Below are 18,722 nucleotides of genomic sequence, written 5' to 3'. Positions count from 1 at the left end.
GCCTCAACAAGTGACACATCCCTCATCTTTCTGACAGTTCATCCCTCCCCTTTTACCCTCCCTGCTCTGGGTACCCTTTCCTTTCCTCTTTCATGCAGTTGGCTCCTTTGGTTATTCTCAGCTCTTTAGAAATCTTCATTCTCTCCCCAAGGGAGCAGTCTTCTGTCTTAAGAAATAAATCTGATACTGTATTTCCTGACAGCTTCTGACCTCTTTCTATTTCTTTGTGTTCCTTCATAGTCCCAGAGGCTTAAAATTAATTTGTATGCTGACAGTTGATTCCCAAACAACATCTCTTCTTGGAGCTCTAATCCCATATAGCCAACTGTCAATTTAACAACTGCACTTGAATGCTTGGGTATAAACACTTCCCATCCCCTGGTCCTATCAATGGATTATCCATCAGTTTTTTTTTTTTAAATATCAGTAAATGATTTCACTGACTGTTCAGATGTTCAGGCCCCAAATCCAAGAGGGTGGCTCACTACTGCTAATGTTAGCTTTCATGATTTCTTCCCTGGATTTCTGAAATGGTCTCATGATCTGGCTCTCTGCTTCTAGCTTGCCTTTCTCTAATGCATTCTCTACACAGCAACCAGCATGGCTACTTTTATTTATTTTAACCTAGAATATTTTAACTAAAATACATTAAAATTTTTTTACAACACCATGGCAAAATAAACTTCTATAACAAAAGAAGTATATATGCTATTAAAACTTACACAAAAAAAGACAGATAAAAATAAAGAAAATAGAAGTATACATTTCCCACAAATGCCACATTAAAACTTCTCACAGCATCAGCATCTTCTCCAATTGTACTGGCTTTCCCAAAACTATAGCAAGGACTTTTTCCTGTTTAATTGGTGTAGTTTCTTCTCAAGATGTCATTTAATGAGTAAACCTTTCTCTTGCAAGGCATTATAAAGAAGTACTTAAAAGTTTGGACCTTTGGAGTTAGTCTGAATTTAAAGACAAGCTCTGTAAACAACTATTGTGTAATCTTGGAAATTACTTTTAAAATGTGGTGTTCAGAACAGTAAAAGGACATTAAGAATTAAGGAAATTTGAATAAAGTATGGACTTCAGTTGAGAATAATGTATTGGTTCCTTAATTGTAACCATACTAATGCAAGTTGTTAATTATAATATTAGTACTACTTTGGGGCTTAGGGTATATGAGAACTAATTGCAATTTTTGTATAAATGTGAAAGTGTTCAAAAAATTAAGTTTTAAAAAAATATATATATATCCACTTCTAAAGATTACAACTGATAGCACCTTACGGTATAATCCTTCTGGACCTTTTTTCATAGTATGTAAAATACACATATGGGCACTTGGTAATCAAAATGAGATACGGTAACATACATACTGTTTTGTAACTTGTTCTTTTGGGTTAATGATCTCCGCTTTTCCATGGCAATACATTTTCATCTCATATTCAGTTCATCTCTATTCAAATTTCTTCAATTGTCCTGAAAATGCATTTTATAGATGGTCTGTTCAAATCAGGATTCAATCTAGACTCTACATCCCTCAAATTTAAGAGATGGGGCCAGTTATCCTGCAGAATGTTCCACCTTCGGGATTGGTTTGGTTACTTTTTGCGGTATCATTTAGATTGCTTTTCTCTCCCCTGTATTTCTCATAAAGTATGTGTTAGATGCAAAGAACTGACAAAGTAAAGTTAAACATTTTTGCCTGGAATATATCATAGGTGATCATACTGCAAACCTCACACTACATCCTATCAGACTGATATACAAGGTAGCCTTTTAAAAGTCTGAATTGTATCATGTCACTATTGCTTAAATGCCGTTTCTAACTTCCTTTCCATTTATTTTACAATACAAATTCTCTAACTTGGCCTACAAGTTTCTGAATGATTTGATGCCTGTTTATATAATAGAAAAGAACAAGTCTGACTCCATTATTAGATCTGTTCCTTTGACTTTAACCCTCTGCTCTGTTCCCCTGTGTTGAGTCATGCTGATTCTGCACCTTTTGTGAAAGAATGTTGCCTATAGCCTAAAATATACAGGATAGCCCATTCTCAAGGTTTTGACCTTTAAGGGTATAACACTTGTCCATTCATATAAAGATGTAAAATTGCAGGATAGAAAATAACATTTGTCTTATTGGAGGTTTGCAGGAACACCAGGACCTGACCCTACGTGGACATTTGCAAGAACAAGGGATCCCAACACCAATGAGTTTGCAACAACCAACTTCTCCCCTTTTTAGTATAAGGAGTCTGAATTCTGACTTGGGGGAAGATGGTTCTCCAGGATGTTAGTTGTCTATCTGGGGTTTGCCAGCTTTCTGAATAAAGTCGTTATTCCTTGCCCCAATACCTCATCTCCCAATTTATTGGCCTGTCATGGGATGAGCAGAACCAGTTTGGGCTTCATCCCATTCTCTCTTTGCTTTTTAAGTTTTTGTCACACTGTTTTCCCTCCCTGAAGGTGAGCAGTGCTTGCCTCCTAGGCCTTTGCCCCTTGGTCTGTGCCCCTCTTTCTTTCTCCTAATGTCAAGTATCTTCTCAAACTGCAGGTCTTTTAAAGCTCAGCTTCTCAGAGACGCTTCCTCTAATTACCTATTTATTTTTATTGCTTTAAGTTCTTCCAAGGGAGCCTAATATCCTACATGCCAAGCACCCTGCTTTTTGTACCATACTCTTTTGACGCACCTTACTCTCTGCGTCCTTGCCTGACTAAGCTGCACACTGGCTGGGGCCTTGCCTACCAGGCTCATCGTGCACTCCTATCTGTACACCGCGGCCGGGTGAAAGAATTACCACAGATCACAATAACCCTGAGGTCGTCGCAAACTCGCGCACGTGGCAGTAACAAGAGTACTTCCGCGAGGAAATAGTTCGAGTGGAGAAATAGTTACTTTTACACAAAATAGTTAACTTTTACACTTTTATAAAAGCGCTCTGTCCACCCACCGAAGTACAGGGAGGAAGGAGAGAATACAGTCTGCGGAGAAAAGAGTCACGCCTCAGCCGAGGCGGGCCCAGGTGAGTTGCGCCGGCGTCCGGACGCTCTCATGTGACCGCGGGCGCCGCGCCGAGTGCGCCTGCGCGGGAGCTCCCGGAAGTGGCCGGATCCCAACCGCAGGCCGAGCGCACGTCCGTCAGCCCGTCAGTCCACCCGTCCGCCGGCTCAGTGCCTCGCGCGCCTTGGCCCTCGTCGCCGTCTCGTGGTCTCTTTGGCCCGCAGGGCGGCTGAGGCGCTCGCCATGGCGACGTTCATCTCAGTACAGCTGAAAAAGACCTCGGAGGTGGACCTGGCCAAGCCGCTGGTGAAGTTCATCCAGCAGACCTACCCGAGCGGCGGGGAGGAGCAGGCCCAGTACTGCCGCGCGGCCGAGGAGCTCAGCAAGCTGCGCCGCGCGGCGCTTGGCCGCCCGCTGGACAAGCACGAGGGCGCGCTCGAGACGCTCCTGAGGTTGGTCCGGGGCCGGGCCGGGGAGGTTGTGGGCCGCCTGCTGCTCCCCTTGCTTCCTCCGCCCTTCCTGTCTGCCTCCTTCCTACCCACGGCCCAGGCCCGGCCGCCCCGCCCCGGCTTGGCCGGGCGCGTAGGTGTGGTCTGCATTCCTTCCTGACGAGCAGGAGCCGCCCCGCAGGCCGCCGGTCACCCTACCCTCTTCCGCTGGCTGCCCACCCTAGCCTTTGGTCCGCCCGGCCTAGGCCAACCTGGGAGGAAGGGTCTGCCACGTACTGAGGTCTCTTGCCACGTTTACCCAGAACTAGTTTTCTTCACTTTTTGGGGGTCTCTGAGACTCCTGTCTCTTCCCGTTTTTGCATCGCCGCGAAACTTTGTTGGTGTGATTTGGATTTCATAATTAGCAGTTGCTTGAGGAAGGTGGCAGAATTGGGACACTGGAACAAATTTTTTTTACTTATTTTACTTTTATTACTTTACTTGTTTTTGCTGTCCACTTGAAACGAGTCATTTTCCTAAGTTCCTCGTAATCAAGTGACACGTAGAATTCCGTAGGTTAGGAGCTGCCATTATTTGAAATTAAACTTGAGTAACAGAATGTTCATGATAGGTTGCTTGGAATCAGTTTATTCACAAACAGGTATGCACATTATGGAGTAAATTTGTGTTCTTAGCCCATGTTTATTGAGTTCATGCTGTATTTAACTAGAGTTCCTTTGGTAGTACTTTTCCAGTTAGAATGGCAGAACATTTTTATAAGCATTTTATAGTTAAAAAATTTTTTTCGTCTACCTTGTTAATAAACTCATTTCCTACAGTGTAGCATATTCTCCTTGTTTCACAGGAAAAACACAGCTGTATTAAGATACAAGTAGGAGAAGCTCAGGTTAAACTAGCTTGCCTGTTCTAGTAACTGAAAAGTCAAGGAATATGGCTTCCTTAGCTTTAGGCATTTCTGGAGATCATCTTGCCTTCAGGTTGATTCCTTCTTAGGAGAGCTTTGTTCCTGTATTGGAAGAGATGGCTACTGGCTCTCCTGTAATTACAAGTGGTCTTAATGCTCAGGATCTTACATAAGAGTGTGTTTCTTTTTTGCCCTGGTGAAAGTTCAGGGAAGGCCTCTGATTGGGTTGGCTTGTGCCCATGTGTAATGATGGGAAATGGCCTAATTTAATTACCCTTGTCTGAGTCACTCTGCTGGTTTAACTTCTCCATGCGCAGTGGATTAAAGTAATGTTAGTATGGACTGGGGAGGAGCTGGTTCTCCAGGATACTGAATAGATCCCTCAGAGAGATTATGACCCATTGGTGTCAATTTTAAAGATAAGACTGTTGGGTTGCAAAGATCACTAGGTTGATACTTAATGTAAACTTTTTTTTTAAGCTAACCTATAAATACTTAGCCATTCTTTAGAATTAATGTTCTGTAAAAGAAAAAAAAAAAACAAAACTCCCAAGCAGTTCTTATGTGGCCATGAGTAGCATTCAGTGAGGATTTTTCATTAATAGTGTTAAAAAAAAAAACATGAGCTCTGGTATAATGAACACATGAATCGATTAGGTTTGATCCCAACCCTTAAGGAGCTTGAGTCAGGAGGAGGAGTTCAGAGACATTTGGTGCATGGATTTAAGACTAACAGACAAGAGAGACTGGTGAATAGTGGTTCTGTGAAGTTTAAAACTTCATTCATTTGTTCATTCTTTTGGTCTTTTCCTAGGAATAAATGGGGATATTGCAGAGACAGTCTCTTTGAAACTGTTTCTTTAGTCACCTCTATATTGTCCTCACATTAGCACATTTTTTCACTTTATGCTCTTCTAGTGGAGTTAGGGTAAGCTAATAGATACACTACAGTCTGTAAAATTTTATAATGAAGGTGTGTACCTTTGCTGTAAAAATCAAACAGTTGGGGGGTGTTCAGTCAAGCAGGATATTTTGCTTTTAATAATTGTGTCTGGATAATTGTGTAAATTGAACATATTTTTAACTTAATAAACTTTTAAATAAAATTTTTGAAAAAGAGGGTTTAAGCTAATTCCTGAAGAATAGAGGCTAGCTTGATAAGTACTGCTACACAGCTCCACATACGGTCGGGTAATGGACTTGCCTTTTTATTACTAACTATAGTATTAAAACTATATTTATGTGTTATAATATTGAGTGAATGTCATCCTTTATCAAGTGACTTTAACTACAAATTGATTAGAAGAGCCTTGGTAAATAGTGAGCATTAAACTAAGGTGTGATCAGCTGGAAACCCCGCTGGTTTTTGGGGGGCGGGGATAAGCTCTAGATATCAGCTTCCATGTCTTTTGTGGTGATTAGTGTTTTCAGAGAGAAAGCTCCTAGTCTCCTTCCATGAAAAAGCCTAGTTGTCAGCTTTCTGAAATTTGATCAGGGGGAGTGGAGGTTGTCGATTTCAGCAATCATGTATGCATTTTTTTATATTATCTATTTTAGTTTTATGTCATCTGTGTTACTGTATTAGGGTTGGATTCAGCTGTGTATGGTAGATTTCAAATTATCAGTTAAATTAATGATTTTACTCCTGTGTAAAAAGTTGGTAGATGGGTAGTTCTGATGGCCCAAGAATGGTATTGTGGTTCTGTGATGTTCATCAGGCTCAGGCTCCTTCCAGTGATCTGCTCTGTAAAACCTAGAGTCCTTGTTCTCAGGGTCCAGATAACAGTCATACCCAAGTTTTAGACAGGAAGATGGAGGAAGGGAAAAAGGAGGCAGGGTACTTAGCTTCCAGGATGTTTCCTGCAAACTGCCCTGCAGCACCCTGCTCATTTGTTATTGGCCATTATGTATGTCCACATCTCATAGAACAGTAGGATAGGTAAAGGGATTTTTATTAAGGGCAGTCATATATCCAGCTAAAATCTGCTGTTCTACTAGGAAGGAAGGAGATAATGATGTAGGTGATTAGCATTCCCAACAATAGGCTCCCAGTCCCCTTCTTCCCTGCTGAGCTGTGTGTGATATTGCTGACATTTTCCTGAGAGTAAACCTACCCTCCTCATGGAGGATCTGGAAGCCCAGAGGTTTCTTTCAAAGATTTTCAACCATACCTCTTTCCCAGACTCACACTTAATTCTTGTCTTCGAGAGTGATACCTCTTTTCTTCAGAATTCAGATCCTGTCCAGCTTCTCTGCATCGTTTGGCTCCCTTCTCTCTAGGCAGTTAGAGTTTGTTTTCTCTGCTTCATTCATTCACTTTTCACCTTTTAGAAAATTCCATGAAACTTCTTGTGTGCTCTTGTGTTCTTTCCCGTTCTCTTTGTCCTTGTGCGTTTACATCTTTTTAATTTTTTATTCCCTTTTTTGTGGAATTTTGGGGGAGAGTAGAGTAGGTTGTTTATTTAGATCTCTTTGTTTAGCTGGAATAGGATATTTACATGTTCATTTCTACAGTGGTTGTATCAGTTTACAGGTAATAGTGAAGTTTTTTTTCCTTCACATCCTTGGGAATACTCACTGATTAATAATTGAAAGTGATTGCTTTTTGCTAAACTGATGGATGAGAGATGGTACCCGGTTTTAGTTTGCATTGCCTTGATTTCTCAGAGGTCAAGCATCTTCGGTTTACTGGCCACTTAGTTTCTTTTTCTGTGAATTGCCTGTTCTTTTTCTTTGCCCATTTTCTATGTTGATTGTTTTTTTTCCTTTACTGATTTTTAAGAGTTATGTATATTTTCTGGCTATTTATCTTTTTTCCATTATGTGTATTGCAAATATCATCTTCAGATCTGTTTCTTGTCTCATCATTATGTATGTGGTATCTTTTGTCACACAGAGGTCCTTGCAAAATGTTTTATTCTCCTCATAATCTGTAGTTACAGTTTTTTCCTTATTCCTGACTTTGTGCATGTATTATGTATGATTTTGTCCCCTGATAGATTTGCTGAAAGCCACCTTTTTCCTTTTTTAAAACCAAATCTATTTTTTGTTTGTTTGTTTGTTTTCTGCTTTCTCATTCACTTTTCTTTTTCGTTTTATCTTTTCAATTGAGTGATTAGCTTTGCATTTTTTTTTACAATACATTTATTTTAAGACTGTATGTTTTTTCTAAGTCTGCTTTTGGTTGCATCCCACTGGTTTTGATATGTAGTATTCTCACTGACATTTTCTAATACTTTGTAATTTTAGTATTGTTTTAGCTCAAGAGTTTTTAATGTAGATTTTGTAAAGTTTCTAAATAGATTTGTCTTATCACTTTTTTGGGGGTTAGCATCTAGTTTGTTGCATTATGGTTGTACCTTTTTCATTTATGAAATAAAGTTGATGGGACTAGTCTCAATTTCTGAATTTTTTTCCAAGTACTGGTGTTTTATAGATCAGGGAAGAAAATGCTGTTCCATTTTACTTCACAGCTTTTGCTTACATTCTGATTGTTGAAGATACTGAAATAATATTAACCCTAGTGACGTTGCTGCTGTTAATCAAATAGTGTGGTGACTATAAAGATACATTAATACTTGACCCTTGGTCTCAAAGAGTGTCTGTAGTTAGCAGACCTTAATTTGGCTCTGGAATTTTGTTCTGCTTAGGTGAATAAACATGAAAATTTAAAGGAAGGTTTAAAATCCTTGCTTTTCTGTATTCTGACTTTTCTAAGGTTTAATAAATAAAATAGCTTATCAGGGCTATCTTCATTCTTTGTAACCCGAGAGAGAATCCTCTCTCAGAAAATTCTGCATACGGGTTTAAGCTACACAACTGATTAACTTTGTGGCAGGATTAGACTAAGATCTTGACCTCTTGCCTCCCTAACTATTTACTTTCTACTACACTCTGCTGTAGCAGTGCTTTATTAATGATTCTTCATGCAATAAACTGAGCAAAGAAGGAAGTGTGAAAATAAGGTTCAGGGAACAGCTATTAACTCTGACCATTATATGGCCCCACTCTTTGGATTCTCTTGTTTCTCTCTCAGGTTGATAGGCAGGATTGCTCAGCCCTAAATACTGAATGGCGCTGGATGGGTTATGTGAATTTGCATGGCAGTATCACTTTGTCTTAAGTGGATTGGTTGTTCTCATCTCTACACCTTTCTCCCTAAAAACACATTTTTTAAAAACTAGAATTTCTAGCGGAAATTTGTCCTTTTCTTATTTTTGGTATATTTAAAGAAATATATTCATTTTGTTTTCCTTTTCATGAGATTTTTAAGAGTTGAGTTTTAGATATCTGCTCTAAAGTGATTGAGTTTTATGAAATACTGGAGAAAGTATAAAACACTTCTGAATAGTTGCAAAGTACTCTGTAGTTACCATTTGTCCACAATGTGCGATGTGTCCAGGTACTGTTTTAAGCATTTAGTTTATATTTTATCCTTTGTTCCTCGTGCTTAAATTAAGTGAGGTTGCCCTCAATTTAAGAAGGGTTTAGAGAGGTTGGGAAACTTGCATATAGTCAAACAGCTAAGAGTTGGTGGAGTTTAAATCAAACGCAGAGCTGTCTGACTTGGAAGCCTGAGGTCTGCCCACTATGGCATCACACCTTTTAAGAATGTTTAAGATTTTTTTTTTCCCCTACCAAAATAGCATGTTAATTTTATTTGGAAATTAGGGTTTTATAGTTGATAAAGATTTTATTTTAAAAATAAGTGAAAATTTAAACGGTACAAGTTCTTTGCAGTATTATTTCTGACTGTGTGTGTGTGTGTTTGTTTTCCTTTCTACTCTAGTATAGCATACTGGCTTTCCATCTTCCCACTAGTGGACAACTTGCAGCCTAGGTCTACTTTGGGAGAGGTATATCCTGAGCTAGAGTCTGCTGATATAGTAAAGCATATTTCAGTGATAGAGAGAGGGGTGTGGTAGAGTCTCTTGTTCTGTTCGGTTCCCTCTCTAGAGAACTTTGATACCTGAGATCCAGGCTGAACTATATATGTGGGGTTGGATATGGTGGAATTACATCGAAGGAGTAGCTCATTGTATGTGGTACTGTAGGAGCAGCATTTTGCCTGCAGTTAGCAATGGTTGCTTTCTTTTGAAAATCATTAGTTGGTCTCTCTGTTGACGTTTACTCCATATTATGGAGTCAGATTTCCAATGGCTGCCATTCCATAGTACTTACACTTGAAGTTACATGACCTGTCCTGAGACAGCTATTTTACTTTGAGGGTTCCATCACATAGCTTCTAGTCTTTTAAATATAGGGTATAAATGAACTGTTTCCCCAATAAAACTCAGGTTTTGAGAGTTGACTCTAAAAGCTTTGGAGTGAAAAGGATAGGTATAAAAACTTCAGTGCATTCTGTTTAGTCTTTCTTTTTTTCCTGATCCATTTGCAGAGCAAGTAGCTTTATCTCCTACTACTTCCTTCTTTGCTCTGTTTAAGCAGAAGTTAGCAGACTAAGGCCTGCCCAGCTGCTTGTTTTTGTGTGGTCCATGGGCACCACTGGCGGTTGGCACTGTGAACCTTGGAGACCTAGCTGGGGTGTTTCCCTCTGCCCCATCCTGCCCTTTATTCCAGTGTCTTCCTCCCAGGCCTGTGGCCATGCCTCTCTGCTGCCCAGAGCTTGCTCTGGTGCCACCTACATGTTGGGTTTCTGCTTGCAATGGCTTAGCAGTGAATGGTGGAGTCTCAAACTGGGAATTGATGACACAGCAAATTGCCTTGTCTCCTGCCATCTGTGCCAGTTGCCAAAGTTGAGATGGCTGGACTCTGGGAGGAGAGGAAGGCATGCCAGAATCCGTGTGTCGCTGGAGCAGAGAGTGAAACGGACTGTATTGGCCACTGCCCACCTCCCTCCCCTGGACTTCTCGCCACCAGACTGGGTACTCTTCCTTCAGAGTCTCCAGCTAATGGCAGTTAGACAACTGTGTACCTAGTGTTTTCACCATCTGAGATGGTCCAACCCAGATAAAAATGGTACAGGGCAGGGCAAGAGTTTTCTCTCTGGTTATATAAGTACCTGCATATTATCCTTGATTTAACCTTTTGCTTGGCAAAGCCTAGAGTAGCCCTTTTCAGAAAAAGTATGCCAATCCCTGCTCTGTGGCCACATCAACTTCCTTGCTGTGATGTGCATGCCCTTAGGCACACTGTGGCCTCAGGCCCTTGGTACTTGCTATTCTCACCTATGGGCATGTTCTTTGGTAGCTCCTGTTCATTCCCAAAATAGAGAATCTTAGGTTTTACTTTTTGGAGATAAGAAAAAAAGTTGTTTTTTAGACACTGCATTTTACTGATTCATTTGTTTGGAGCTAACAGTGAAACGGAAGGAACAGACCCACTTCATACTTTCATGGAGTTTAGAATCCTTTGAGAGAAAAGGCATTAAACGTAATCCCACAAATAAATATATTACCAGTTGTGGTAAGTTCTCTGAAGGAAAAATGCAAAGGCCTGAGAGGTTGTGAAGAGGGGAACTAATTTAAACAAGAAGTTAGATCGACTGCGCGTCACTTCTGCCACCACTGGGGATTCTCCCTTGACTGGATCTCTGCAGTGGCTTCCTGACTCACCTCTGCTTCTGTGCTTGCACACCTGCAAGTCAGTTTTCCACACAGCAGCCAGGGCAGGGCAACTCTGAAAATAGATTGGCTTGTGTTACTCTTGTCCAGATCTGCTGATGGTTCCTTCTCTTACTCTGTATGGTAGGAGCCAAAAGTCCTACAAGTTGCACTCAAGGCATCATTATTTCTTGATTTCATCTCCTGCTGTTTCCTCCTGTGCCCGCTTTGTGGTCACATGCCTCTTTATCGTGGCAGGGGTACTGTCAGGCGTACTCTTGGCTCTTGCTCTTCCCTTGACTCGTAATGCTTTTCTCTCATATCTCATCACCTCTTCATGTCTTCTCTACTATTGATGTGTTAAGATTTTTTATTTTTTTCTTCTGTGTAGTCAAATGACCATGTTATTAAAAAAAAAACTAGTCTTCTCACCTCACCCCATACACATACCTTATCCCTCTCACCTCTTTATTTTTCTGCATAGCACTTAGCACTGTCTGCTATACTAAATTTTTACTCATTTTTCTTGTTTTGTATCCCCTTCTAAAAGTAAACTCTACAAGGGCACAAAGTTTTAAAAGTTTATATATTGCTGAATTCCTATGTTCTAGAACTGCTTGGTGCATAGTAAATTCTTAGTATATCTTTGTTGAATGCATGAATGAATGAGGACAAGAGAAATGGGAACTTGTGATAAGAAAGTTTCCAAGTACAAGGAAAAAAATGTGCGAAGGCCCCGAGCCAGGAGAGAGCATGGAATTTTAGTGACTAGAATGTGTCGTGAATATTCTGAGATCAGGCTGGAGAGTTGAATGATGGCCAGGTAGTGCCAGACCTTGTCTAAATTTTGGATGTAGTTTAAAGTGTAATGGGAATCCATTAAAGGGTTTGAGCACTTAATACTTCAGAGTTCTTTTTCTAAATGTGAGAATACTCTACTACGTAACCACAGTACAATTTTCAAGATCAGGAAATTGACATTGATTGAATATTACCATTTACTCTGTAGCGCTCATTCAAATTTTGCTAATTCCCCCAATAATGTTTAGAGGTCCGGGAGCTAATCGCAGATTCTGTGTTGCATTTAATTGCCGTTTTAGTCTTCTTCAGTCTGGAATAGTTCCTCAGTTTTTCCTTGTCTTTCATGACCTTGGCATTTTTTAAGAATACAGGCTAGTTACTTTGTAGAGTGTCTCTCAATAAAGTTTTCCCTCATATTTTCTTGTGAATATGCATTTGGGGGCTGTAGTACCACCAGAGTGATGCTGTGTTTTTTTTAGTGCATATCAGGAAAAACACGAGGTTGATTTGTCCCATTGCTGGTAATGTTTAACTTTTATCACTTTGTTGAGATGATGTCTCCTAGGTTTCTTGACCTCACAGTTAATAAATAAGTTGTACTAATTAGTAAGTATTTTGTGTGGAGGTACTTTGAGATTTTGTAATAATCCTGTTTCTGTCAAACTTTTATGTTTTAGTTTCCATTAGTGATTTTACCTGAATTAGATATTATATTATGAAAGGTGCCAAATGGTGACTTTTTAACTTCATTATTTCTTCTAGATTTATTATTTGTCATTGTACTGTAGGGTAGAGCTTTCCCTATTCCTCTATTTTGTTTACTTTAGAATTTTCCTCAGTGGGTTATGATTTGCTATTTATTTAAATTGTTCTAAACTTGGCTCATGGGAGCTGCTTAAAGCTAGTTCTTGTGTTCTTTTGATGTGTCCTCATATTTTGAGTATATCCTTAACATTCTGGCATAGCTGGATGCTTTAGGCTTGACTCTTGAATTTTCAGCCTCAGCCATGGAGCCAACCATTCTCTCAGAAGCACTGGCTTCCTTTAATGCAGAGCACTATTTATCTGGGCTCCAAGTGTGCTTACTGCTACTGAGGTATTATTGCTTCTAGGACTTATAAGCATATACATTTAGGAGATAGACACACACATTCATATTTATACCTCCTTTTATATCTACATTATGCTATATTAAAAGATGAGTTCACACTGATACCTCCAATTCTGACCCAAAGCCATAGCATTTCTTCTAGCTTCCTACCTTCCCGTGTTGGTAGCTCCTTTCTCTGCTAGTTAGAAAGCTGACTCCCATTAGCTTCAGTGTGTTTACTTAATTGCTCAGTTGTTCTTTGTAACCAAACTCATTGCCATGCCAGCCAAAAACTTGATCTCTGACATGTTGGTCCCACCCCTCCGGAAAACCTGACCTCAGAAATAACAATTGCAAAGAGCCCTGGTGATAGGGTTGAGGGGAGGGGCAGGGAGATAATAAGGGAAGGAAAAAACATTGGAGGCCTGTGAAGAAAGCTTGGCCTTGAACCACCCACACCCCTGCCCCCTCAATCGCTTTGCTAGCTCAAAGGTCAGCCTGATAGGGGAAGACGTCCTCGTGTTTGATGGTCTCTCTGGCTGCTGTGTGGAGGACAGAAAATGAAGAAAATGAGAAAGGAGGAAAGGAGACTGGGAGGTTGGCTAGGAAACAGTCTACTTTAAAGGGAGAGTGGAATCTTTGATGAACTGCGTGGCAGTGGTGGAGACGGGCAGGTGCAGGAGCGGACGTACCCAAGTCATATTTGAAAGTTGGTAAACCTGTTTTTGATCAGTAGTTTACCAGAGGTGTTAATCTGCCTAACTGGATATAAACAGTTACCTTAATAAGAAATAGTATTTTAAGAAACACATTGTTTTCCTAGGCAGATGTTAGTTTGCTTTTAGCCAGTAATAGTAATAAATATTTTTCTTTAGTGTTACATTTTTGTTGACAGTGTTTTCATTGCATGCATTTTAGCTACTGGTTTACCCATTAAAATATTATATTAATAAACCTTAAAATGGCTTATTGAAATTTGATTTGTGGGCCACTCAAAGTAAGCATGCGTAATTTTGGTATATTCTTAAACTAATCCTTTGTTTTTCTTTTGGTGGTGGTGGGGGTAATTAGGTTTATTTATTTATTTATTTATTTTTAAAGAAGTTACTGGGGATAGAACCCAGGACCTCCTGCATGCTAAGCATGAGTTCTGTCACTTGAGATACTCCCTCCCCACATTAAATCGGTTCTATTTGCATAAATCTATGTGATCTTTAATTTAGCTCTGGTAATTTTACATTTTGACCTCTTTTTATATTTAATCTATCAATTAATTATTTTTTTACAGTTTTTTCTTCCTGTTTTATTGAGATAAAATTAACATACAACACTGTATAAGTTTAAGATGTACAGCATCATGATTTGACATGCATACATCATGAAATGATTATCACAGTAACTGTGGTGAGCATCCATCATCTCATATAGATACAAAATCAAAGAAATAGAAAAGTTTTTTTTCTTGTGATGGAGCCCTTAGGATTTACTCTCTTAACCACTCTTCTTTCATATATAAGATACAACAGTGTTAATTATGTTTATTGTGTTGTACATGACATCCCTGGTACTTACCTATCTTATGACTGGATGTTTGTACCTTTTGACTGCTGTGATTAAATTCCCCCTCCCCCAAACCCCCCCTTATCTGGTGACTGCAAATCTGATCTCTTTTTCTGTTTGTTTTTGGAGTAGAATTGACCTATAGCACTATGTCAGTTTCTGTCAAACAGCATAGTGATTCGATATTTCTATACATTTCAAAATAATCACAGTAAGTCTAGATGCCATCCATTGCCATACAAAGATACTGCATAATTATTGACTACATTCCAAACTCATGACTCGTTTATTTTGCAGCTGGAAGTTGGTACCTCTTAATCTTCTATACAATAGGGAAAAGACAACCTTTTCAGTATATAGTGTTGGGAAAACTGGACTACTTTCTCACACCATGCACAAAAACAAATTCAAAATTGATTAAAGACTTAAATGTAAGATTTGAAATCATAAAACTTCTAGAAGAAAATATAGGCAGTATGCTGCTTTACATGGGTCTTAGTAATATTTTTTTGATATGTCTCCTCAGGGAAGGGAGACAAAAAGAAAAATAAACAAATTTGCTCTGTTTTTTAGATATTATGACCAGATCTGTTCCATTGAACCCAAATTTCCATTTTCTGAAAACCAGGTAAGTCTTTAATTTGTTTTAAAGGTATATGATAATGGTGAATCACCCATTTCCTCCTGCCTGTGGTATTTTACTAAAATAAATGGTGCCTCTTCACTGTCATTAAGTTTTTATGAGACTTTTAAAATACAAATTAGAAACTTGTAAAGCCCATCTGATATGAATCTATATCCTTTTGAAGAGTCTCCTGGAAATTCTGTTCATGTCATTCCTCAGTCACTTCGTGGCTCATGCAGGGTGTTGGATTGCACTTTTTAATCGATAGAATCTGTAGACTAATATAATCTCTGGTGTCCTTTCCTTTGTTTTTTACAGAATAAAATAGGAAACTGTGATTCAGGAAGTATTAGTCTAGCTTGTGTGCTTTAAAAATTATTTGCACAAGTTATATTTGCATATAAATTTGCAAATGTTCTTATGATTAGATATTGCACTATAAGGATGTCAATTTTACTTTCTCTTAAAGGCTAGATATTGAAAATGCCAATGATTTCTTACAGTTTTATTTGGGAGAGTTGCTAAAAGTTTTTAATTTGTGTGACATTTCTAAATTTTACTTTATAAAAAATACTTTAAACATTCTGGTACTAAAATTTTTACAGATCAAATAATATGGTGAGATTTCCTTTAAAATACTCCAGGAAAAAGAGTGTGTGTTGGAAGTGGGGTTGGGAAGTGAGGTTAGATGAACCAAGAAGGGCAGAAGGCTGAAACTGGTGATGGGTATGTGTGAGTTCCTTGTGTTTTTTCCTCTAGTTTGGGTGTGTATTTTTTTTTCTTTCTGTCTTTTATTTTTTATTTTTATTTTTTTCCTTTTTCAATTTTATTATTTAGAATTACTACAGTTTGAAAGTTTGGGTGTGTATTGAAAATTTCTCTAATTCAGAGTTTAAAGGTTTGTAATAATTGTGGTATATAAATAAAAGAGGCTAAGATCTTTTTAATCTTCACATGTGGACTATTTTAGAAGAGTGAAATTCAGTTTTTTAATTAAGTAAACTTTACTCATGTATAACATACATACAGAAAAGTGAACATGTCGTGTGTGTAGCTTGAATCTTCACAAAGTGAATTTATATGTATAGCCACCACCCAAATCAAGAAATAAAATATCATCTCATCCTGCCTTCCAAAGGTAGACGTTCTCCTACTTTTGCCATCATGGAATAGTTTTTAATTTTATCTTCTAGGAAATCTGTAGCACTTACTTTGTTGCCTTTACTTCTTTTGGCTTATTTGACAGTCATTTACTAAGTACTTGTACTGTTTAAGCCACTGTGTAATTGTAAAGATGAGTAAGGTTGTGTTTTCTGAAGAAGACAATATAGGTGCATTTACTGAGGCAGAATGACTATTTGAAATAGCCTACTGCCAGTTTTTTACTTTTAAAAGAGAAAATTTTATGGTCCACAAAAAGGAGAAGGAGTTGATTGATTAGAGAAGATACTGTTTTAGACAGGTTGAAGCTTTTGCCTTTTCTACATTGTGGATTTTTATTCGAAAGAGACATATTTGATGAGGTCCAGGAAGGTAACATAATTTTCTCTTTTTTCTCTTTTTATCAAGATCTGTTTGACATTTACTTGGAAGGATGCTTTTGATAAAGGTTCGCTTTTTGGAGGATCTGTAAAATTGGGTATGTAATTTTTAAATAAAAATGATAGGAAACTTGGTCTAAATACTTTGTATTGTTGTTTTAGGTTTTTAAAATTGCTCTCCTGACTCTTTGTAAATAATAAAAAATTTGTTTTTTTTTTTTAACTTCAACTTTTAATGCAATTTCCAAATATTTGTAGAGAGCCTACGCCTTGCCAGGCACTGTCCTAGTTTTAAAAATGAATAAGATAGTTGTACTCAGTCTGGTTGGGAAGACAGTTGATCCTTCTAAAATACAGCAGGGAGTACGGTAGTCTTTGAACAAACTTATGGGAGCATAGATGAGGAAGTAGTTAATTCTGCCTGTTGAAAGCAAACAATGTTTGAGTGAGGCTTTGAAGGATGAATTTGGTTTTTCCAGATATAAAATAGTATTACAGGTAGAACATTATAACCAAAGGTCAGAAGAGTAAAGGCATTTTTGCTCTACCAGCTCAGCAAGTTAACCTTTCTGTGCATTAATTTTCTCATCTGTGAAGTGGGTAACAGTACTGTGAGGTACTGTCTATTTCATTGGGTTCTTGTGTGGATTAAATGAGTGAATACAAGTCAAGTCCTTAGAACAAGGCTCAGTAAATATTAGTGGCAATGAATGATGTTAACATGTTATGTATAACTATATATGATATAATGTGTTTGCATTATAGAATATATACTGCATAATATTACATAACAATGTCATATAGTAAAAGTTACTATATGTAATACATATTAATATTGTTTAAGCTTGAAACGGTGGGTATATTGGGGATTAGGGAGGGTGAAGACATTGGAGAGTAGATGGTGACAAGTTGGAAATATACTGTGAATTTGTGTTCTTCCCTCTTATGTGTTAATAACTACTATATATTGAGTGCTTATTCCACCTGGGCACTGTGAAAGGACTTTATACACACTATCGTACTAAATTCCCTTATAGCCTAATGAAAGGCACTGTTATTACCAGTTGTACAAACTGGTTTAGAAAGAATAAGTGACTTTCTAAGATCATACAGCAAAGACTAATGAAGCTGGATATGACTCCAGGAAGCCTAATTGCAGAGACTAAAGAGATAGAGATCAGTTAGACTGGTGAGAGATGAGACTAGACAAGGTAGGTAGTGTATGTGGGTCAGGGAAGGGGTGGGTCTGAGAGGTAGTTCAGAGATGAAACTGGTGGATCTGCTGATATCTGTCAGAAGGAAGAATAGGAGTTGAAGATTGAGTCTAAGATTTATAACTTGGTTTGACCTGTGGATGATAATTCCTTTCAATAGACAGGTTGAGTTTGGCTTTGCCGTGTTACATCTGGGTGGAAATTTCTCTCTGGGATTTGGAAATAACGTATTTAAAGCTCAAAAGAGGTAAAGACATAGATTTGGGAACAGTTTTCATTAAATGATAATGAATTTATTTCCTTTGCGGTAAATGATAGATTGGGGAAAGTATGAAAGCCAGAGCTGGGGAATATAACATTCAGGGGAAATGGAGAAAGAGGTTCCTAGAAATGCAACTGAGAAAAAGCCTTCAGATCTTAGAGGAACCAGGGAAAAACAGGGATATGGAATTGAATGCCAGAAGAGCTTCAAAGATTGTGTAGTCTAGTGGTTCCCAAACCTGTCTGCACATTATGATTACCTGGGGAATACATTAAAAATATAAATTGCATCTTTAAAGATAAAGATACAGAATGCCAGATGTGATAGGGAATCTCACCGTGGGCCACTGGAATTCGTGTCTTTGAAATACCTTCAGATGACTCTGAACATTATTGCACAGAGACATTGTGGCAGGTCATGACATACAAGGTTGTAGATTCACTGAAATTGTCAGAGAAGGAAGTTTCACTAGGATGCTGAAGAAGTCAGACTGTGGCAGGTTAAGGGGAGGACCAGAAGCCAGGAAATGCGGGCAGCACTTGTAGGTGGCTCACTTCAGAAACCATGCAGAAAGGATTTGGGGACAAAGGGAGCCTTATGCTGAGAGAGAGGCAAGATCAAGGAAAGGACTTTTGGTGCTGTAGTGGTAAGCCAATTGTTTGGCTGAGAATAGGGAGCAGATGACAGGAGAGCTAGGAGATACTTAAGT

General features: G+C 38.5%; 1 protein-coding gene and 1 long non-coding RNA gene across 3 annotated transcripts in view; one reads left to right on the top strand and one right to left on the bottom strand.

Moving 5' to 3' along the window:
- The window catches only part of LOC106730199, a 32,205-nt gene extending 29,251 nt beyond the window's left edge, over positions 1–2,954 (bottom strand). For both annotated transcript variants that reach the window (XR_004312398.1, XR_001366637.2), the window contains exon 1: positions 1,377–2,954. This is a non-coding gene — a long non-coding RNA (uncharacterized LOC106730199). The remainder of the gene's footprint in view (positions 1–1,376) is intronic.
- A 142-nt stretch (positions 2,955–3,096) lies between these two features.
- PDCD6IP (programmed cell death 6 interacting protein) overlaps positions 3,097–18,722 on the top strand; it is a 60,692-nt gene continuing 45,066 nt past the window's right edge. Inside the window, 3 exon segments of the mRNA XM_032459296.1 lie at positions 3,097–3,456; positions 14,945–14,999; positions 16,566–16,635. Of these exon segments, the coding sequence (XP_032315187.1) occupies positions 3,248–3,456; positions 14,945–14,999; positions 16,566–16,635 (334 nt within the window). The 5' untranslated portion in view covers positions 3,097–3,247.

Source organism: Camelus ferus, chromosome 17 (assembly GCF_009834535.1).
Source record: "Camelus ferus isolate YT-003-E chromosome 17, BCGSAC_Cfer_1.0, whole genome shotgun sequence".
Lineage (NCBI taxonomy): Eukaryota > Metazoa > Chordata > Mammalia > Artiodactyla > Camelidae > Camelus > Camelus ferus.
The sequence above is the reverse complement of the archived record's forward strand: the minus strand, read 5'-3'. Positions and strand labels throughout refer to the sequence as shown.